This window comes from Neoarius graeffei, chromosome 24 (assembly GCF_027579695.1).
Source record: "Neoarius graeffei isolate fNeoGra1 chromosome 24, fNeoGra1.pri, whole genome shotgun sequence".
NCBI classification, from domain to species: Eukaryota; Metazoa; Chordata; class Actinopteri; order Siluriformes; family Ariidae; genus Neoarius; species Neoarius graeffei.
The window spans coordinates 49,936,220-49,960,426 of NC_083592.1; the positions used below are offsets into that span (position 1 = coordinate 49,936,220).

General features: G+C 40.7%; 1 protein-coding gene across 1 annotated transcript in view; it reads left to right on the forward strand.

Moving 5' to 3' along the window:
* lztr1 (leucine zipper like post translational regulator 1) overlaps positions 1-24,207 on the forward strand; it is a 43,949-nt gene that overhangs the window by 6,968 nt on the left and 12,774 nt on the right. The window contains exons 5-15 of the mRNA XM_060907429.1: positions 2,055-2,163; positions 2,265-2,345; positions 2,521-2,578; positions 2,772-2,911; positions 5,521-5,722; positions 5,850-5,960; positions 15,932-16,024; positions 16,182-16,277; positions 19,765-19,954; positions 21,129-21,298; positions 21,760-21,916. Coding sequence (XP_060763412.1) covers positions 2,055-2,163; positions 2,265-2,345; positions 2,521-2,578; positions 2,772-2,911; positions 5,521-5,722; positions 5,850-5,960; positions 15,932-16,024; positions 16,182-16,277; positions 19,765-19,954; positions 21,129-21,298; positions 21,760-21,916 — 1,407 coding nt within the window. The remainder of the gene's footprint in view (positions 1-2,054; positions 2,164-2,264; positions 2,346-2,520; positions 2,579-2,771; positions 2,912-5,520; positions 5,723-5,849; positions 5,961-15,931; positions 16,025-16,181; positions 16,278-19,764; positions 19,955-21,128; positions 21,299-21,759; positions 21,917-24,207) is intronic.

Below are 24,207 nucleotides of genomic sequence, written 5' to 3' on the forward strand. Positions count from 1 at the left end.
AGCAGTTCGGGGTCTCCTTTGTCGTATTTTGTGCTTCATAATGTGGCAAATGTTTTAAATGGGAGACAGGTCTGGACTGCAGGCAGGCCAGTTTAGCACCTGTACTCTTTTACTACGGAGCCATGCAGTTTTAATATGTGCAGAAAGCGGTTTGGCATTGTCTTGCTGAAAGAAGGAAAGCCTTCCCTGAAAAAGATTTTGTCTGGATGGCAGCATGTTGCTCTGAAACATGTATATACCATTCAGCATTAATGAAACCTTCCCAGATGTACAAGCTACCCATGTCATGTGCACTAATGCCCCCTCATACCATCACAGATGCTGGCTTTTGAACTGCACTGATAATAAGCCGGATGGTCCCTCTCCTCTTTAGCCTGGAGGACGTGGTGTCCATGATTTCTAAAAAGAATTTCTAATTTTGATTCGTCAGACCTCGGGACAATTTTCCACTTCGCCTCAGTCCATCGTGAAAGTGCTCAGGCCCAGAGAAGGTGGTGGTGTTTCTGGATATTGTTTATATCTGGTTGTAGCGCGGATAAAGTGTGGGTGGAGCACAGAGGACGGCAGGACAACGTTTAGAGGCAGAGAAGGCTTATTTATTTTCACGACTTTTCAGTCTACGCAGCGTTAGCCCAAATACACACACAAACACACTCTGCATCCGGTCCCGGGTCGCGCTCCCTCTGCTCTCTCTCTGCCTCCTTAAACAGGGAGCGGTTACTGGGAAAACACACACAAAACACAGGTTAACTACCGTCAGGTGTAGCGATTCTGCCACTCACCTTCCCTGGCTCCGCCCTCCTGTCACAGACCGGCGCTTGACCACGCCCCTGCTGCCACACTGGTTTTTAACTTGCATTTGTGGATGCAGTAATGAAGTGTTTTTCACAGACGATGGTTTTCTGAAGTGTTCCTGAGCCCGTACGGTGATTTCCACTACAGACACGTCTGCTTTTAATGCAGTGTCTCCTGAGGGCCTGAAGATCACAGGCATCCAGTGTCAGTTTTCAGCCTTGTCTCTTGCATACAGAGATTTCTCCAGATTCTCTGAATCTTTTAATGATACGATGGACCATAGATGATGTGATCCACAAATTCTTTGCAATTTTACATTGATAATGTTTCATTATTCTTAAATTGTTGCACTGTTTGCCCTTTCACAGAGCGCTGAACTCCTCCCCATCTTTACTTCTGAGAGACTCCGCCTCTCTGGGATGCTCTTTTTATACCTAATCATGTGACTGACCTGTTGCCAATTAACCAAATTAGTTTTTTTTTTTAAACATTACACAACTTTTCCAGTCTTTTGTTGCCGCTGTCCTAACTTTTTTGAAACATGTTGCTGGCACTAAATTCATTAAAGCAATACAATTTCAACATTTGATATGTTGTTTTTGTACTATTTTCAATGAAATACGATGTTAGGTTTCCATGATTTGCAAATCATCTCATTTTGGTTATTTGTTTTACACAGGGTCCTGACTTTTTTCGTATTGGGGCTGTACTTTAAAAAATATGATTAAATAAATTATAGGGGGCGTCGTGGCTCAGGTGGATAAGGCGCCATACCATAAATCCGGGGACCCGGGTTTGATTCCGGCCCGAGGTCATTTCCCGATCCCTCCCCGTCTCTCTCTCCCGCTCATTTCCTGTCTCTACACTGTCCTATCCAATAAAGGTGCAAAAAGCCCAAAAAAAAATCTTTAAAAAAATAATAAATTATAGCACGCAATTTGAGACACAGCTATACATTTTGAAAATTGCACAATTCTTTTTTTTGTCCAGCAGGTGGCACTAGTGCTCTGCTAAACTGTGTAATGATTTTTTTAAACATTTATTTTCATGCTTTTTCCATCCTGATGAAGAAATTTTACTTAAATTGCTTGTTAATAAAGAACAAGACAAATCTAAAGTGGTTTCTTCCTCCCTGTACGATGCAGTATAGTATCAAGTGAGCGTTTTAAGATGAACTTCTAGTTTTGTTGTTAAATACGTGTGTGTGTGTGTGTGTGTGTGTGTGTGTGTGTGTGTGTGTGTGTATATATATATTTTAGGTGGATATACAGGAGATATCTATTCAAACTCCAACTTGAAAAACAAAAACGATCTGTTCGAGTACAAGTTTGCTACGGGGCAGTGGACAGAATGGAAGGTGGAAGGAAGGTAAAACTTTCTGCCCTTTTTTCCCCCTTTTAAAAATTTTTATTTTTTTGAGTTGTCGAGTTTTGTGCAGCTTCTTAAACATTTTTTTCTCAATATTTCAGGTTAGTAGCGCGCTCCGCCCATGGGGCCACGGTGTATAACGATAAGCTGTGGATCTTTGCTGGTTATGATGGAAATGCAAGGTATGTTTATGACGTCTAACATTAAACACTCTGCTTTATGACTCTTTAAAAAAACGACGTTGTCTTCAGAATATGTTTGATATTCTTTAATATCTCTGCATGTCATGAGGCAGATTAGAGGCCCTCATTACTGAAAAGGTTATTAGAGTGTAAATCTGATGTTTTCCCCCCTCAGGCTGAATGACATGTGGACTATAGGTCTTCAGGATCGAGAGCAGGCCTGCTGGGAGGAGGTGTGTGAGGCTTCTGAGGCTGTGAATTTAGTACAAAGATAAACCAGACGAAGTGTTTAATACAGAGAGAGTGCTTAATCTAATGACACTGAGTAAAGTGGACTGTAAGCTTTTACTACATTTGATTTGCTCTTTAATCTAAAATGGTATAATAAAGTGTTTCTACCAAATACCGCAATGATGATCTGTGCAGATCGAGCAGAGCGGCGAGATTCCCCCATCCTGCTGTAACTTCCCTGTCGCTGTGTGCCGGGACAAGATGTTCGTCTTCTCTGGCCAGAGTGGAGCCAAAATCACCAACAACCTTTTCCAGTTCGAGTTTAAAGGTCACATGTGAGTCCACTAAAGATGGATCTGTTACACAAAATGCTGATCAGATGCACTTCCTGAATCAAATACACTTCACGAATGTGATCTGATTCGTGTATCGGATATACTTTGCGAATCAGTATGTTTCGTGAATCAGACACACTTCGTTAATCAGATATGCTTCATGAATCAGATGCACTTCATGACTGTGGTGTGATTCCTGAATCAGATACGCTTCGTGAATCGGATGTACAGACTGAATCAGATATGCTTCGTGAATTGATATGTTTCATGAATCATATGCACTAAGTGAATCAAGATGCGCTTCATTAATCAGGTATGCTTTGTGAATCGGATATGCTTCATGAATCAGAAGCAGTTCATGAATCGGATGTACAGACTGAATCAGATGCGCTTCATTAATTAAATATACAGACTGAATCAGATATGCTTCATGAATCAGATGCGCTTTGTGAATCAGATGCATTTAGTGAATCAGATGCGCTTCATTAATTAAATACACAGACTGAATCAGATATGCTTCGTGAATCAGATGCACTTCATGACTGTGATGTGATTCCTGAATCAAATACGCTTCATGAATCGTATATGCTTCATGAATCAGATGTCCAGACTAAATCGGATGCGCTTTGTGAATCAGATACGCTTCATGAATCAGATGTACAGACTGAATCGGATATGCTTCGTTAATCAGATATGCTTCATGAATCAGATGTACAGACTAATCGGATATGCTTCATGAAAAAAGATGTTTTGTGAATCGATATGCTTCACAAATCAGATGTACAGACTGACTCAGATGTGTTTCATTAATCAGATGCACTCAGTGAATCGGATGCGCATCGTTAACCAGGTATGCTTTGTGAATCAGATGTTTCGTGAATCAGATGCGCTTCAGTAATCAGATGTACAGACAATCAGATGTACAGACTGAATCAGATATGCTTCATGAATCAAATGTACAGACTGAATCGGATGCGCTTCATGAATCAGATGTACAGACTGAATCGGATGCGCTTCGTTAATCAGATGTACAGACTGAATCAGTTATGCTTCGTTACTCAGATGCACTCAGTGAATCGGATGCGCTTCATGAATCAGATGTACAGACTGAATCGGATGCGCGTCGTTAATCAGGTATGCTTTGTGAATCAGATGTTTTGTGAATCAGATGCGCTTCATGAATCAGATGTACAGACAATCAGATGTACAGACTGAATCGGATATGCTTCATGAATCAGATGTACAGACTGAATCAGATATGTTTCATGAATCAAATGTACAGACTGAACTGGATGCGCTTCATTAATCGGATGTACAGACTGAATCAGATATGCTTCGTTAATCAGATGCACTCAGTGAATCGGATGCACTTAATGAATCAGATGTACAGACTGAATCGGATGCGCGTCGTTAATCAGGTATGCTTTGTGAATCAGATGTTCTGTGAATCAGATGCGCTTCATGAATCAGATGTACAGACAATCAGATGTACAGACTGAATCAGATATGCTTCATGAATCAGATGTACAGACTGAATCAGATATGCTTCATGAATCAAATGTACAGACTGAATTGGATGCGCTTCATTAATCAGATGTACAGACTGAATCAGATGTGAATCGATATATTTCATGAATCAGATGCGCTCTGTTAATCAGGTATGCTTTGTGAATCGATATGCTTCATGAATCAGATGTACAGACTGAATCGGATATGCTTCATGAATCAGATGTACAGACTGAATCAGATATGCTTCATGAATCAAATGTACAGACTGAATCGGATGCACTTCGTTAATCAGATGTACAGACTGAATCAGATATGCTTCGTTAATCAGATGCACTCAGTGAATCGGATGCGCTTCATGAATCAGATGTACAGACTGAATCGGATGCGCGTTGTTAATCAGGTATGCTTTGTGAATCAGATGTTTCGTGAATCAGATGCGCTTCATGAATCAGATGTACAGACTGAATCGGATGCGCGTCGTTAATCAGGTATGCTTTGTGAATCAGATGCGCTTCATGAATCAGATGTACAGACAATCAGATGTACAGACTGAATCAGATATGCTTCATGAATCAGATGTACAGACTGAATTGGATGCGCTTCATTAATCAGATGTACAGACTGAATCAGATGTGAATCGATATATTTCATGAATCAGATGCGCTTTGTTAATCAGGTACGCTTTGTGAATCGATATGCTTCATGAATCAGATGTACAGACTGAATCGGATATGCTTCATGAATTAGATGCCCTCAGTGAATCGGATGCGCTTCATGAATCAGATGTACAGGCTGAATCAGATATGCTTCGTGAATCGGATATGTTTCATGAATCAGACATACTTAGTGAATCAGATGCGCTTCGTTAATCAGGTATGCGTCATGAAGCAGATGTACAGACTGAATCAAATATGCTTTGTGACTCAGATATTCGTGAATCAATTTGCTTCATGAATCAGATGCACTTAGTGAATCGGATGGGTTTTTTTTCTTGGCTCAGATCCACTTGCCAAATTATATACGCTTCATGACTCAGATATACTTCGTTCATCAGATGGAGTTCCTGAAGCGTTTTTTTTCTTTTTCTTCTTTTCTCACAGATGGACCCGTATCCCAACCGAGCATTTACTCAGAGGTTCCCCGCCGCCGCCGCAGAGACGTTACGGCCACACCATGGTAGCATTCGACCGCCACCTCTATGTGTTTGGTGGAGCGGCAGATAACACGCTGCCCAATGAGCTGCACTGCTACGATGTGGACTCTCAGACCTGGGAGGTGATTCAGCCCAGCACCGACAGCGAGGTAAACTCGTTCACCGTCGCGTGTAGTGAAGTATTATAACAGACTGTCAGTCATATTGCTTGTGACATCAGCAATTTAGGAAGTGATTGTTTTTTCTCTCACTCTAACGTGGGCTGTTTTCTCTCAGATGCCTAGCGGGAGGCTGTTCCACGCAGCCGCGGTGATCCACGATGCCATGTACATTTTCGGAGGAACAGTCGACAACAACGTTCGAAGTGGAGAGATGTACAGATTTCAGGTGAGCAGCTTATCCACACGGCCCTTTCTTCAGACATTAAAGATCTTGTCCTCAAGTGTTTCATTGCTCTTATGTGTCAAGGATTGCAATTTTTAATACTATTATCTGTTTATAGCTACATTTTTATCCCTTTATAGTCACATTTCGTGTTGTATGTGAAACAGGTTATCGTGTTTACGCTGTAAGCAGTCATTAAAAAGCACAGCTTGTCATGTTGCCATGTTATTCTGTCCTGAAGACTTTCCTGTGGTGGAAAACTGACTGACTGTTACTAAGTTACGAAGCACTGACACTGGAGACTCCTTCCATAAATAATAGTATGGTGTTGTAAATAATTATTAATAGTATCTGGTGTTGTAAGCATGCTGTTCATTAGCCATCCTGAGCAGATTTCTAAATGTTTTAGGAACTAATAAACTAAACTTTGTTAAACTAATAATAAACTAAACTTGCTTAAACTAATAATAAATTAAACTTCCTTAGACGTCCTTAAACTAATAATAAAATAAACTTCCTTAAACTAAACTAACTAATAAACTAAACTTCGTTAAACTAATAATAAACTAAACTTCATTAAACTAATAATAGATGGCACAATGGTCATCGGCCTCATCCGAGACGGTGATGAGTCTGCATACTGACGGGAGGTTGAACGGCTGGTCTGTTGGTGCGGTCAGAACAATCTGGAGCTGAACACGCTCAAAACTGTGGAGATGACAGTGGACTTTAGGAGCAGACCCCCCCACCCTGCCGCCCATCACCATCACCAACAACACTGTGACTGCTGTTGAAAGCTTCAGGTTTCTGGGCTCCACAATCTCCCGGGACATGAAGTGGGAGACCAACACAGTCACCATCATCAAAAAGGCTGAGCAGAGGTTGTACTTTCTGCGCCAGCTCAGGAAGCTCAACCTGCCTAAGGAGCCGCTGACACAATTCTACTCTGCCATTATTCAGTCTGTTCTCTGCTCTTCCATCACTGTTTGGTTTGGATCGGTCACCAAGCAGGACAAGAACAGACTGTAACAGACAATAAGGTCTGCAGAGAAAATTATTGGTGTCCAGGGGCGCAGATAGGATTTTTGAACTGGGGGGGACTGAGCTGTCAGCAAATGATTCCATTTTGTGTAAATGCATATATATATATATATATATATATATATATATATATATATATATATATATATATATATATATAATGTATGTGTGTGTGTGTGTGTGTGTATATATATATATATATATTAGTGCTGTCAAGCGATTAAAATATTTAATTGCGATTAATGTCGCGACAGTCATAGTTAACTCGCGATTAATCGCAATTTAATCGCACATTTTTGTCACATAAAAAACCATTGTAATTCTCTTATCAGCATATAAAAGTGAATGGGCTTGCTTTGTACCAATGTTTTTGTTTTTTTTATTGCAAAGTATAACATGTCTTGATACAGCCACTGCAAAGTGAAACCTAAGCCGAGCACCGGCGCGGGGCTAGCAAGAGAACCATGAGTGAAATGATCTACTGTTTGAGTTAGTCTACAACTAAAGAGAGACAGGTTACACAGTGACAGTAGGCTTGACATGCTTGATTCTAATATAAAGTACACTATTATATTAAGTTTAAGTTGTTCGTTGATAAATATTGCATTGAATCTGATCTTTACTGTTTCAGCTCACTTAACACATTTTGTACTTTTACACTTTCTGCCTGTTGATGCGTCGCACTGTCCAATCAGAGGCGGCCAAATTTACATATTACAGGAAGGATTTCTGGGATAGCATTGAGTTTACAGTTCAGAGGGATCTGGCTTCTTTACACGCTGTCTTCTTAAAACTGAATAAATATTTAAAAAGAGCCAAATGAGCCAGTCTTTTGAACGGCTCTTTTCAAAGAACGGATCACAAAGATGCGGATCCCATCAAAGAGCCATAAATCCCATCTCTACTAGCGCGCCCTGCCCGCGCTGGTTCTGGGGGGGCGCAGAGGACTCTGGCTGTGCAGGGCGTGGCATTACAGTCGAGCTGCTATCGGTTTTCTAACCAAAGTCTCTGTTCCAAGTTCCTGGCAGTTTCAAAAGCTTATGAAAAACCTACATCATGCCACAGAGCGTTAATCTCGCGATAAAAAAATTATCGCCGTTAAAATTGAGTCAAGTTAACGCGTTAATAACGCAACATTTTTGACAGCACTAATATATATATATATTATCTGCTATACTATATTATCTGCTACTATATATATAGTATCAGCTTGTTGGTCTCAGTGATGGTTCTTGTGGAGATTGTCTTCAGAGCAGCATTCACATCTACTAGTAGATCTTCTGAAGGTACTTGGCAACTCAGCTTCGGTATTCGTCGGGGGCTCCAGGTTTCCAGTTGGGTCACGATCTTCCTTCTCAGGTCAGCAGCTCTTGTGTTGAGGCTGTTAGCTGTTGGGGCTTGGTACCCAATCTCTGGTTGTGGGGATGATGACATCTCCCCGCTGACCTGTCTTCCTGGCTCCCCCTTGCCGTAGCATCGTTGTTGTATTTCATTAATCTCTAGTTGTGATAGCAGATTTCGATTATGGATGTTGGAACACTGGGCTAATAGCTGTTTCTTTGTTAGCCTTGATTGTGGGTTTCGAAGTATCCAATGGTCCCACATTCTCTGCATGTATCCCCTCTCTCTGGGATTGCTTGTATAGTAGCATTCCAGCAAATCCAAATTTTCTGTCCTCGTCCATCGATGTCTTGTTCCAGTAGCCCATTTCTCATCAGTTTGCCCTGGTTCCCTAGCAACTGACGCAGACCTTGTTGACCCGGGCGACGTCTGAGCCGGTATGACTCTTTCAGTTATGTTTTCACTCATTCCTGAGGTAGGCTGATATATCATGAGGGGTTTTTGCCTAAGGACCCTTACTGGATGATGTTTTGCCCCGACCGGGATTCGAACCCCAATCTCCTGCGTCATAGTCAGTGAGCATTACCACTGTACTATCCAGCTGATATCTGGTAGAGGACCCGAGCTTGAGGATGACATGGATACCACCCCCCCGCCGGGGGTGAGAAGGAGATTTTTTTTTTTTTTATGTATATGTGTGTGTGTGTGTACTGAAGCTTCAATATACATTCGAATTGTGAGTTTTCTAACTGAATGAACATTGGTAGACAAAGGCCTACCTGGTCAACATTGCTCGGTTTTTGAAAAAACGCTGTAGCTAATTGTTTTTTGTTTTTTCATTGTTGACCCCACCAGGGATTGCCTGCAGGCCAGGAGGACAATGTGAACATCTTGAATCTCATAATTTCAGTTAACAGTTGCTGCTTACTAAAATAACATTTAGACATAAAAATAACAACATTAAAAGATATTCACCTACAGCCTAGAATGCTGTTATTTTACATTTAGCCTATTTCAGGTAAGTCCAAATTCCTTCTTATTATTATTATCAGACTAGCTACTCAACATTACAAAACAAGTATTTGTCACATCTGGGAAGGCAACAGGCAGAGGATATTTACATCTTTTGGTTCTTGAAACAAACGCTGTGATTTTTTTTTCCCCCCTCTTCTCTGGCTTAATGTGGCAGAAAGATCACCAGCTCGGTCATTAGACAGTTGTTTATGATCACTATGGTTACCGCGACAGGCAAAGTCCCCAGCTCCCCTTAGGACCCCGGGGTCGAGATGGTGCGTTACATTTACATTGGAAGTCGGAACTTGGAGCTCCGAGCAACATAACCTCAGAACTGAGCGCTTCCCAGTTTAAAAACTGGGACATCATGGAACATGGAATTCGAAAAAAATGTCCAGTTAATGAAATGAAACAAAAACCCCAACGTTTATGCTGGGAGATGCTGGATTTCAATGCTTTTCCGACTTCAAACTTACGAGTACAACTGAACGCACCATTAGTCGCAGCAGAAACACCGCTGCTATCAAATGGATGAGATGTGCAGTGTTATTAACCGAGAATTACGTGAAAAATGAACACCTTGCTTTCCCAACTCTGCAAGGATCTGCTCCAGCCTACACCGATTCAAGAAGGGGAAAATGTGGATTGATCACTGACAAGGCTGCTGCTGCTGCTGCTGCCATTTCAACTTTGTGCTGCAGTGTAAGTTAGTCTAACTAACGGAACATTAATCCTCACTTTTTCTACCTATGTGTGGCGCCTTACGTAGGGACGGTGGGTGGGTGGGACAGACGGGGGTCACTATAAATCTGGGGGGGACATGTCCCCCCCATCCCCTGTGCTATCTGCGCCCTTGTTGGTGTCAGCCTGCCCTCCATCCAAGACCTGTACCTGTCCAGAGTCAGGAAACGGGCAGGTAACATCTCTGCAGACCCATCACACCCTGGTCACAAACGGTTTAAACTTCTCCCCTCTGGGAGACGCTACAGAACACTGTACAGAACAGTTTTTTTCCCCTCAGGCTGTCTCTGTGATGAACAGCTAAAACCGGACTCAAATATCAGTAACATCAGCTGTGAAATATCTGCACACTCATACCGTCATTCTGTGCACACTGTATATTTATATTTACTAAGTCATCCTTGCACTATGCACCATTTTGCACCAAAAGATTTTTAAAAAAAGCATATATACATAACAGCAACACCGGAGAGGTATGGAGAGGCCTGAAAACTATCTCTGGCCACACAAAGGACAGTGGAGGGGCCCTGTATCTGGGGGCCAAGACTGGGCAAATGAATTGAATCTCTTTTTCAACAGATTTGACTGTGCCACCCCACCCTCCCCCACTCACCATAGTCCTGACCGGTCTGTGATATCACTCCACCCCCCTCATAATACCTCTGACACCAACAGCTCCCTCCTCACACCACATCACCCCCTCTCTGATCCCTGCCAGACCAATCCACACACTCCACCCCCGACCTCACTCTACAGGACTCACACCTCGGCTACACCCCTCGCCTCTCCATAACAGCTGATCAGGTGTTGAAGGAGCTGAGGAGGATCAAGACAAGGAAAGCTGCTGGCCCTGATGGTATCAACTCCAGACTGCTTAAGGACTGTGCAGATCAGCTCTGTGGGATTCTTCTGTACATTTTCAACCTGAGCCTCAGTCTGGAGAAAGTTCCACTTCTGTGGAAAACATCATGTGTGGTTCCAGTTCCCAAGACTGCGCACCCCAGGGAGCTCAACCACTTTCGGCCAGTAGCTTTAACGTCTCACCTAATGAAGGTCATGGAGAGGATTGTTCTCTCCCACCTCTGACACCTGGTGAACAGCGAGATGGACCCCCTGCAGTTTGGATATCGACCAGGCATTGGTGTGGATGATGCTGTCATTTACCTGCTACACCGGTCACTTTTGCACCTGGAGGGCACTGGGAGCACTGTGAGAATCATGTTCTTTGACTTCTCCAGTGCTTTCAACACAATCCAGCCATCACTGCTTAGGGCGAAGCTGGAGGGAGCTGGTGTCGACTGCCACCTGGCTGCATGGATCATCGACTACCTCATTAACAGACAGCAGTATGTGAGGCTCCGCGACTGTGCGTCTGATGTGGTAGTCTGCAGCACAGGGGCTCCACAGGGTACAGTGCTCTCTCCTTTCCTCTTTACACATCTGACTTCAGCTACAACACGGACAGCTGCCACCTCCAGAAGTTCTCAGATGATACAGCCATCGTTGGACATGTGTCAGAGGGGGACGATGTGGAGTACAGAGAGGTCATCACCAACTTTGTCGCCTGGTGCGAACTGAACCACCTGCGCATCAACGCCAGCAAGACAAAGGAGGTGGTGATCGATTTCAGAAGGATGGTTCCTCAAATTGCACCAGTGAGCATCCAGGGTTTGGACATTGAGATCGTGGAGGAGTACAAATACCTGGGTGTTCACCTCAACAACAAACTGGACTGGACTAACAACACAGATGTCCTGTACAAGAAGGGCCAAAGTCGTCTCCACCTCTTGAGAAGACTGAGGTCTTTTGGTGTGTGCAGGACACTGCTTAGGACTTTTTATGACTCTGTGGTAGCATCAGCGATTTTCTATGCTGTGGTCTGCTGGGGATGTGGAAGTTCAGACAGGGACAGGAAGAAACTGAATAAACTGGTCAGAAGGGCTGGCTCAGTCTTGGACTGTCCTCTGGACTCCATTGAGGTGGTGGGTGAGAGGAGGATGTTAGCCAAGCTGACCTCAATCATGGATAACCCCTCTCACCCCCTACATGAGGCTGTGGGGGCTTTAAGCAGCTCGTTTAGTAGTAGACTGCTACACCCACGGTGTAAGAAGGAGAGATACCACAGGTCATTCATACCTGCTGCTGTCAGACTGGATAACACCCACAACTTGTAACGTAGCACCAATAACCTGTTTGTCATTATATTTGCACTACTTCACCACTACTACCTCTGCCATCTCTCATCGATGCAATTATTATGTGCAATTAATATAGGCCCGAAACTATTTTTATGCATGTGTGTGTGTGTGTGTGTATATATACGGAGTCTACCTGTAATGTGCAGTTTTTCCGAGCCTCTCAATACGGCAATTTTTCTCTACTTTTTCACGGTAGATAATGCAAATAGCCCTCTGTATTTAATCCTTCGTTTGTCTAATTTTTATTTCAGTTTTATTTGTTATCTGTTTGACATTTTCTTGCTACTGTAACACGTGAATTTCCCCGATGTGGGATGAATAAAGTGAATCTAATCTAATATTCCTTGTCTATACATATATTTACCCTTCTACATGTACATAGCTTTTTGTTTTGTTTTTTTGTCTACGCTTTTTTTTTTTCCTGTTTGTACTAAGGGAGCTACGTGAAACCGGAGTCAAATTCCTCATGTGTGTTCACATACCTGGCAATAAAAGTGATTCTGATAAAATAAACTAAACTTCGTTAAACTAATAATAAACTAAACTTCCTTAACCTAACTAATAAACTAAACTTCCTTAAACTAATAATAAATTAGACTTCCTTAAACTAAGAATAAACTAAACTTCCTTAAACTAAGAATAAAATTAACTAATAAACTAAACTTCATTAAACTAATAATAAACTAAACTTCCTTAACCTAATGATAAATTAAACTTCCTTAAACTAAGAATAAAATTAACTAATAAACTAAACTTCGTTAAACTAATAATAAACTAAACTTCCTTAACCTAACTAATAAACTAAACTTATAATAAATTAGACTTCCTTAAACTAATAATAAACTAACTAATAAACTAAACTTCCTTAACCTAATAATAAATGAAACTTCCTTAAACTAATAATAAAATAAACTAACTAATAAACTAAACTTCGTTAAACTAATAATAAACTAAACTTCCTTAACCTAACTAATAAACTAAACTTTGTTAAACTAATAATAAACTAAACTTCCTTAAATTAATAATAAACTAAACTTCCTTAAACGAATAATAAACTACCTTAAACTTCCTTAAACTAATAATAAATTAAACTTCCTTAAACTAATGTTTTAAGGAACTAATACTTAATAGTATTTTTGCTACTTTTATACGTTTGTGTTTGTTAAACATCAAACGTTTTTAATCTGCTTATTATTATGACTACCTTGTGTGCATATCATGGCCAACATTTAAATCCATTTGAATTAGCTGTTACTATAGACACGAGTATGAAAATGAACACTTCAATATAAATCTTATGAATTGCAGCTACTGGTAGAGAAAATTAATCAACATTCAACAGCATTGTGGTATAAATTCAATTAAAGACCTCGCTTCATTGTATTACGACTTAAGTAAAATGTACGTTTGTTAGTTAATTAATTAATTAATTAATTAATTAATTAATTAATTAATTAATTTGTATGTACCCAGTCTTAGCCTTCTAAGAAAAAAAAATTCTTTGCCAGCGTAAGGGAACATGCTGCTCCTTTCTATAATTATATAATATCCGTGGAATGTTAACTTTTGAGAATATTTTTCAAATTGAATACGTATGTCCCAGCGTATAAAATTGTAAATAATAACTCAGTAGTTCCTAAAACATTTTAGAAATCTGTTCAGGATGGCTAACGAACAACATTCTTACCACACCAAATTTTCAGCGAAGGGGAATATTGTTCATCCAACTGCCAAGACAAATTATGGTCAATTTTCCTTTTAATTTTCCGTCTCCAGACTCGGGGACGGAATTCCCACAAGAATCAAAAACTTAGCATCACGTCCATTATTTAAATCAGCCTTAAAATCATATCTTATTTTAAATCAATAATAAGCATTTCTTTCTTTATACCCTAAAAATTCTGTAATGATATAAGTTATCGGCTTACTGTTAGTGTAAGTATGCGTAGAGTCATGTGTAAATAAGTATAGTGTATTTAGCCACACTGTGTATTTGTATAGATCTCGTTTTAATTAAAAAAAAAATTTAATATGACATGGGTGGCTGTTGACACAAAAGTTTATACTGTTTCAACAGCCACACACAACTTGCATCAATAATTGTAGTAACTATTGTTTGCAAATTCTTTGTGTGTTTTATATAGAATCAGGCTTGTAGTACTCGAGTTGGACTTGAGCACTGATGACTCGGACTCGTGCATTAACTGCATTCGGACTTGTAAATTGGAGACGAGGACTTGGATTTTTTTTCTTTATTTTTTTGTAACATGTCATAATAATTTGGGATAAGGTATTTATATTTATATCTACATTAATTTTTGTACGAATTTCGTGTCAGAGTGTCACACCTGTGTGCCTTGGTGCGTGCATCAGATATGCCCCTTTTCCACCAAAGCAGTTCCAGGGCTGGTTCGGGGCCAGTGCTTAGTTTGGAACCGGGTTTTCTGTTTCCACTGACAAAGAACTGGCTCTGGGGCCAGAAAAACCAGTTCCAGGCTAGCACCAACTCTCTGCTGGGCCAGAGGAAAGAACCGCTTGCGTCAGCAGGGGGGGCGGAGTTGTTAAGACCAACAACAATAACAAGACCGCGAAAGGTCGCCATTTTTAAGTGACGAGAAGCAGCAGCTGTACAAACGCAAAGTCATCCATTATTATTATTGTTGTTGCTGCTGCTGCTTCTTCTGTGTTGTTTTTGCTTCGATATTCGCGCCAAGGTTTATGCAAATGTAACTGACGTATACAGTGACGTAATGACGTGGCTTCCCTTAGCACCGCGAGCTATGGAAAAGCAAACTGGTTCTCAGCTGACTCGCAAGTTGAACGAGTTGTGAACCAGCACCAGCACTGGCCCCGAACCAGCCCTGGAACTGATTTGGTGGAAAAGGGGTAATAGATTCTCGGGTGCGCTCCGGACAGCGCGCGCGCCAAGCAGACTCTCGCACGCGCGCGCGCCGTAAATGACTCACACCTGCACAGGATTAAGGCGCAATCAGCGTGCCTGCACAAAAACTCTGAAAACGCACTTACTTTGCGAAGTATTGAGTTGCATTGCTGACAAGCCTTATTTCCTTGTTTGGTTTCCTGATCCCTGACTTCCTGTTTCTCGTCTTTGGTCCTGCCGAGTCTACGATAGCCTGTTTGTGCCTCGCTCGACCTGTCGCCCATTTCACCATTTTACGATTTTGCCTGCCGTTCTGGATTGTTTATGTGTCTTCACTTGTATTAATAAACACACCTTCTGCACTTACATCCGTCTCCCAACCATCTCTGACAGAATACTTCACACTCCCTGATAAAGAGAAGCACATTCACCTGTTCATGCGTCATGCTCAGGAACAAACTAATGTTAATGGCGCTAAAACAGCCGCCGTCAAACGGTGCGGTTGGAGTCTTGTTCTCGGACTCGACTCGAAAGTTTTTTTTTTTTAACGGCTCGGACTTGAACACTGTGGACTCGAGACTGGACTCGGACTCGAGGTTTAGTGACTCGACTACAACACTGATATAAAATTGCGTTAAGCTTTTTAGTAAATTTTCTTTCTTACGTATATTATATACTGTATGTGAATAAAGTTGAATTCTTGATCAGGTTACACGAATTCCCCATTATGTTTTTTCCCCTCTCTTTTATTCTATTAGTTCTCTTGCTATCCGAAATGCACCCTTCATGAAGATTACGGAAAGCTGTGGGAAAACCGACAGTTCTGCGACGTGGAGTTTATCCTCGGAGAGGTCCGTCTGCATCCCATAATGATCCATTTAACGCTTTACTGCTGTAAAAAAAATAGCTGAGATTTTTATGACTCTCGTAACGTTTTTCGCTGTTCACATGCCTCCGGAATGTAAATTTACTTTTGTCTCTTTCTGTCTCATCACTTGCTGTCTCTAGAGGGAGGAGAGGGTTCTGGGCCATATTGCCATAGTAACAGCACGATGTCAGTGGCTGCGGAAGAAGATTCTTCAGACCAGAGATCGACAGAAACAAGTCAGTGTGAGATTACCGTGCTGACACCGGAGTAGATGAAAAAGTGCTCGATGTGTGTGCTTTAGCGTTCAGGTGTTTTCACCTGTGCGGTGTTGAGTGTGTTACCTTGGTGTGTTTGCTTCCTGTGTGCGATTCTTTAGGCACCTGAGAATAAAAGCAGTCACACTCCGGAGTCCAACTGAGTCACGTGATCTCTAACACGGAGTTACAGTGAGAAAGTGAATCGACTCTGAATTGATTCTGAATCGACTCTGAATCAAATCCGGGCAGTCTGTTCTGGATATTTGGACAAACAAGAAGAAAATAAATGCTGGATGTAGTATATAAAATATTTTAAACCAGTTTGATTTCATATTATTTATTTAAGTTTTAGTTCATCATATAGTTATTGAATCATTTATTAGCACTGGCTCCGTCCTCTCTGTGCTTTTTTTTTTTTGATTAACACTTTCCTTCACTGTATTTCTGACCAGCGAATGAAAGAGCACGTTTTCAACCGTGCATGCCCCTCAGCCAACATTTGTTTGCTTTCTAGTTTGTTTAATTATATGCAAAATGAAACCAAACAAGACCAAAGAATCAAATTTTCTCCACAAGCAGACTCATCAGTCTGAAAGCATCTTTAATTTTTTTTTTTTTGCACTAGTTTACTTGCCTCATGCATTTAAAGCTAGACTGCCTTTCAGATTTTTCAAGTGTAGGTCATAAAAAGAATTTTCCCCGACACCTAATTATTTCTGTTTAGTGGACCGAAAGCAACTGAATTGACTTGATCACAGACTTCCAATTTTATTAGTTTTTAAAAAAAATAGAACAATTAATGAATTTAGAGCCACATGGCCCTAAATTCTCCGCTCTTTTTTTCCCACTTCACCGTGACGCAATACAAGATACTGTGTCATGCATGACGTGGTGGGCTTTCCCTGCTTGCGCAAGGCATTGTGGGATACAAATTTGAAACAGGAGAGAAAAATGGAGGACGTGAGTGTGCGAATGAAACGTGAAAGACCGACTACAGTAACAGAAAGCGAGAAGAAAAGACCTTATGTTACAACCCCGATTCCAAAAAAGTTGGGACAAAGTACAAATTGTAAATAAAAACGGAATGCAATAATTTACAAATCTCAAAAACTGATATTGTATTCACAATAGAACACAGACAACATATCAAATGTCGAAAGTGAGACATTTTGAAATTTCATGCCAAATATTGGCTCATTTGAAATTTCATGACAGCAACACATCTCAAAAAAGTTGGGACAGGGGCAATAAGAGGCTGGAAAAGTTAAAGGTACAAAAAAGGAACAGCTGGAGGACCAAATTGCAACTCATTAGGTCAATTGGCAATAGGTCATTAACATGACTGGGTATAAAAAGAGCATCTTGGAGTGGCAGCGGCTCTCAGAGGTAAAGATGGGAAGAGGATCACCAATCCCCTAATTCTGCACCGACAAATAGTGGAGCAATATCAGAAAGGAGTTCGACAGTGTAAAATTGCAAAGAGTTTGAACATATCATCATCTACAGTGCATAATATCATCAAAAGATTCAGAGAATCTGGAAGAATCTCTGTGCGTAAGGGTCAAGGCCAGAAAACCATACTGGGTGCCCGTGATCTTCGGGCCCTTAGACGGCACTGCATCACATACAGGCATGCTTCTGTATTGGAAATCACAAAATGGGCTCAGGAATATTTCCAGAGAACATTATCTGTGAACACAATTCACCGTGCCATCCGCCGTTGCCAGCTAAAACTCTATAGTTCAAAGAAGAAGCCATATCTAAACATGATCCAGAAGCGCAGACGTCTTCTCTGGGCCAAGGCTCATTTAAAATGGACTGTGGCAAAGTGGAAACCTGTTCTGTGGTCAGACGAATCAAAATTTGAAGTTCTTTATGGAAATCAGGGACGCCGTGTCATTCGGACTAAAGAGGAGAAGGACGACCCAAGTTGTTCTCAGCGCTCAGTTCAGAAGCCTGCATCTCTGATGGTATGGGGTTGCATTAGTGCGTGTGGCATGGGCAGCTTACACATCTGGAAAGACACCATCAATGCTGAAAGGTATATCCAGGTTCTAGAGCAACATATGCTCCCATCCAGACGACGTCTCTTTCAGGGAAGACCTTGCATTTTCCAACATGACAATGCCAAACCACATACTGCATCAATTACACCATCATGGCTGCGTAGAAGAAGGGTCCGGGTACTGAACTGGCCAGCCTGCAGTCCAGATCTTTCACCCATAGAAAACATTTGGCGCATCATAAAACGGAAGATACGACAAAAAAGACCTAAGACAGTTGAGCAACTAGAATCCTACATTAGACAAGAATGGGTTAACATTTCTATCCCTAAACTTGAGCAACTTGTCTCCTCAGTCCCCAGACGTTTACAGACTGTTGTAAAGAGAAAAGGGGATGTCTCACAGTGGTAAACATGGCCTTGTCCCAACTTTTTTGAGATGTGTTGTTGTCATGAAATTTAAAATCACCTAATTTTTCTCTTTAAATGATACATTTTCTCAGTTTAAACATTTGATATGTCATCTATGTTCTATTCTGAATAAAATATGGAATTTTGAAACTTCCACATCATTGCATTCCGCTTTTATTTACAATTTGTACTTTGTCCCAACTTTTTTGGAATCGGGGTTGTAAATACAAAGGAAAGGAAACGCAGGACCAAACTAATAAATATCGGCGCTCAGCAAGCACCTCGGTGTGATCAGCTGTTCGTTTAGCGACAGAATGATGTAACTGTCAGTGCACCGTCAAAGGTAAACCTGTAGATGGCAGTAATGCGACACTGTGGATGCCAGCTGCTGTAAAACCCAAAAGAAGAAGAAGAAACCTGCGCATGCGCACACACACGGACTTCCTCTGTCTGCTTGACTGCGCGACGCAAGCGATTTCATGCACATTATTTGCTTTAATCCCGTCAAATTAAATAACTTCCCAGCCACAGAATGGCCTGAGATTTTGTGAGATATTACAGAAATAAACATATATCACAATGGCCATATTTCAGAGTGAACTAAATTTCACCGATTTTATGAAATCGAAAGACTTTAAATTGTTTTAAATTTGCATCTCAGAGTTTTTTAGGCTGTAGCTCCGCATCTGGTGTCATTAAACATTTTACGCAGCTGCAAATTTCTATTTATTTATTTATTTTTATTATTTTTTTTACATAATGACACAAAAAGTAGTATTTACTTTAACTGATTGCATATTATGATATATATATATTTTTTTTTTTTTGACTTTTTTTTTTGTTTTAAAAAGAAAAAAAAAGCCAGGATTGATTTTATTTTCTTTGCTGTTGAGTCAGTGTAAATAGTTTATCTTCTTATGTGTATGTTATTTTGAAGAGTGTTTTATATTTGTGATGAGTTAGGTGTTAATGTCTTCTTTAGATCTCATGTCTAAATTTGGAGGGATGTGTGTGTGTGTGTGTGTGTGTGTGTGTGTGTGTGTGTGTGTGTAGAGAAGTAAACATGAGGCCAGTGAGGAGAGCGAGGAGTCTGGAACAGGCAGACAGAAGGATGGCTCCAGTACTTTAAGGCCATCAGGAGGTCCTCCTCTGTTGGAGGTGTCCATCAGAGAGGCCGAGGCTCAGCCGTTCGAGGTGCTGATGCAGTTCCTGTACACGGACAAGATCCAGTACCCACGCCGAGGTCTGTACTCGTCACACGCTTCTTATGAAGTGGACAAAATTAACAGCAACACATCTCAAAAAAGTTGGGACAGGGGCAATAAGAGGCTGGAAAAGTTAAAGGTACAAAAAAGGAACAGCTGGAGGACCAAATTGCAACTCATTAGGTCAATTGGCAATAGGTCATTAACATGACTGGGTATAAAAAGAGCATCTTGGAGTGGCAGTGGCTCTCAGAAGTAAAGATGGGAAGAGGATCACCAATCCCCCTAATTCTGCGCCGACAAATAGTGGAGCAATATCAGAAAGGAGTTCGACAGTGTAAAATTGCAAAGAGTTTGAACATATCATCATCTACAGTGCATAATATCATCAAAAGATTCAGAGAATCTGGAAGAATCTCTGTGCGTAAGGGTCAAGGCCGGAAAACCATACTGGGTGCCCGTGATCTTCGGGCCCTTAGACGGCACTGCATCACATACAGGCATGCTTCTGTATTGGAAATCACAAAATGGGCTCAGGAATATTTCCAGAGAACATTATCTGTGAACACAATTCACCGTGCCATCCGCCGTTGCCAGCTAAAACTCTATAGTTCAAAGAAGAAGCCGTATCTAAACATGATCCAGAAGCGCAGACGTCTTCTCTGGGCCAAGGCTCATTTAAAATGGACTGTGGCAAAGTGGAAAACTGTTCTGTGGTCAGACGAATCAAAATTTGAAGTTCTTTATGGAAATCAGGGACGCCGTGTCATTCAGACTAAAGAGGAGAAGGACGACCCGAGTTGTTATCAGTTGTTAACAGAATTAAATGATCTGATTATCGATGAAGTCAGTGCTGTGGTCTGTGATTTGTGGTTGTCTACTAAATGTTTTATCAAAAGCCCGAATGAGCAGCCGTTAAATTCCTCAAAAGGTTGGTCTTTTTATTACAAAGTACCTAAATCTTATCCAGTAACTAAACAGGTTTCCTTTAAAATGGATAAATGGGAACACAACGACACTTCATGAGTTCTTGGTGGGGGGGGGGACCACTTGGGGATGGGTGGGGGGAAGGGGGTAACTATCCATTATCTATTACCGCTAGTCATTCTGTTTCACTTTCATATAATAACAAACATATTATATCAAAAAATAAACCTGTTACGTCACACCCTCTAAACGAACCCGCTTCCCTTTCCTCCGATTCTCCCTCAGGCCATGTTCAAGATGTCCTGTTGATCATGGACGTATATAAACTTGCCCTGAGTTTCAAGCTTTCGCGGCTGGAGCAGCTGTGTGTGCAGTACATCGAGGCCTCGGTTGACCTGCAGAACGTCCTCAGCGTGTGCGAGAATGCAAACAAACTGCAGCTCGACCAGCTCAAGGTGACCGAATGAAAGCAAAGTTAGAAATGAGAAGAACGGTTACAACACAGCGCTGACTTTAAGGGTGTTTTGTTTTGGGGGTTTTTTCCCACTGCACAAAACAAGATCTAGCCCAAACAGGAAGCTGAGGGATGTAGCTCATTTTCTACCAAGTGTGACTCCAGTTCAAGCAACTTCACTGTCATTACAGTGTACAGCATTGTGTCATCATTGTGTCACCAAATCTAGATCATGATGAACAAGTCAGAAGCTGCAGGATCAGGCTACAGGAAAAGTCACCGTGATTTTTTTTTTTGTACTTGTTAAAAATAAGAATCCATCCATAATCCCTCCCCCACCTTAAAAAAAAAAAGTTTTAAGACGTCTCGTATTTTGAGTTTTTAACAGAAATGTACAGTACAATACGAGACCATTCTGTCTCTCTCTCTCTGTCTCATCCTGCGTTTGTGTTTTTTGCTCAGGAGCATTGCCTTAACTTTGTGGTGAAGGAGACTCACTTTAATCAGGTGATTATGACCAAGGAGTTTGAGCATCTTTCCACTCCTCTCATCGTGGAGATCGTCCGACGCAAACAGCAGCCACCTCCCAGAGTCTACTCGGACCAACCGGTCGATATAGGTCTGTCCATACAGGTGTCCACAAACTTTCGGCTGAAATGAAATGTTTCAACGTTCAAAAAATACTATAAGCAATAAACAATAATAAATTAAACCAAGTCAATATTTGGTGTGAGACGACCCTCATCTCATCTCATCTCATCTCATTATCTCTAGCCGCTTTATCCTGTTCTGCAGGGTCGCAGGCAAGCTGGAGCCTATCCCAGCTGACTACGGGCGAAAGGCGGGGTACACCCTGGACAAGTCGCCAGGTCATCACAGGGCTGACACATAGACACAGACAACCACTCACATTCACACCTACGGTCAATTTAGATTCACCAGTTAACCTAACCTGCATGTCTTTGGACTGTGGGGGAAACCGGAGCACCCGGAGGAAACCCACGCGGACACGGGGAGAACATGCAAACTCCGCACAGAAAGGCCATCGCCGGCCACGGGGCTCGAACCCGGACCTTCTTGCTGTGAGGTGACAGCGCTAACCACTACACCACTGTGCCGCCCCTGTGAGACGACCCTTTGCTTTAAAAAAAAAAAAAATAGTAGTCTCAGGTCCAATGAGTGCAGTTTTATATGGAAGGAAATGAGCTGTAGGTTTTACTGAGCGTCTTCTAGAACCAGCCACAGTTCTTCTGGACACTTTGACCGTCACACTCGCTTCTTCATTTTGCCCCAAAACCCAGCAGCCTTCATTATGTTTTCTTTTTTAATCTGAAAATTACTCTCTTATGGAATATGCTGCTCAGATACAAACTTTTTTTTTTTTTCCTGTAACACTGGAAAACAAAAATTTGGACTCTAAAATGTTTTTCTACTGACTCGATCATGTAGAAGTTATAAAATAGAAATCTATAACAAAGTTTGTATGAAAAAAATAAACAATAGGGTGTCTAAGATTTTTGCACAGTACCGTATGTGTAATATATATATAAAATACACACAGACCTAAATACCATCCTACATACACTACTAAAATGTACAGGAATGTCTCTGCACCTTTATATTCTATGGACGGTATGTCCTCTTCGAATCCCAAACTAGCTGGCATTAGTGAGCAGGATTTCAGTATCTGAGCTGCGAGTGACATCTTCATATCCTCAGACGTTCAACACCCTGCAATAACCAGGATTTGTGATCATCAGTATCATTATTGTAAGGTAGCTCGATCTAACATCACACATGTTCTGTGGATGAAGGTTTTCGGGTACCATGTTGTCATTTACCAATCACTTGTATTGACTCAGTCATGTGATTGGATTGAAATTAATTTTGTGCGATAACAAACTGAGCCTTTCAATCATTTTTCAAAATGAATAATACTGAACTAATAACGTGATGTTTTATAATGTTATTAGACGTTGTTTTCTGTTAGATCTTTTGTTGTGATGTTTCATGTTGGATGTCCTGTTGCTTTTGTTAGATGTTGAGTGAGTTAGATGTTTTTTTTGTTAGATGTTGCTTTTGTTAGATGTTATTACTTTTGTTAGATGTTATGTTGCTTTAATTAGATGTTTTGTTGCTTTTATGTTAGATGTTATGTTAGATGTTACTTTTGTTAGATGTTATGTTGCTTTTGTTAGATGTTATGTTAGATGTTATGTTGCTTTTGTTAGATGTTTTGTTAGATGTTATGTTGCTTTAATTAGATGTTTTGTTGCTTTTATGTTGAGTTAGATGTTACTTTTGTTAGATGTTATGCTGCTTTTGTTAGATGTTGAGTTAGATGTTATTAGATGTTATGTTGAGTGTTAGATGTTGAGTTAGATGTTGTTAGATGTTATGTTGAGTTTGTTAGATGTTGAGTTAGATGTTATTAGATGTTATGTTAGATGTTATGTTGAGTTAGATGTTATGTTGAGTTTTAGATGTTGAGTTAGATGTTGTTAGATGTTATGTTGAGTTTGTTAGATGTTGTTAGATGTTGAGTTAGATGTTATGTTGAGTTTGTTAGATGTTAGATGTTATGTTGCATTTGTTAGATGTTGTGTTGCATTTGTTATATGTTGAGTTAGATGTTGTTAGATGTTGTTAGATGTTATGTTGAGTTTGTTAGATGTTGTTAGATGTTGAGTTAGATGTTATGTTGAGTTTGTTAGATGTTAGATGTTATGTTGCATTTGTTAGATGTTGTGTTGCATTTGTTATATGTTGAGTTAGATGTTGTTAGATGTTATGTTGCATTTGTTGGATGTTGAGTTAGATGTTATGTTGCATTTGTTAGATGTTGAGTTAAATGTTAGATGTTATGTTGAGTTAGATGTTATGTTGCGTTTGTTAGATGTTGAGTTAGAT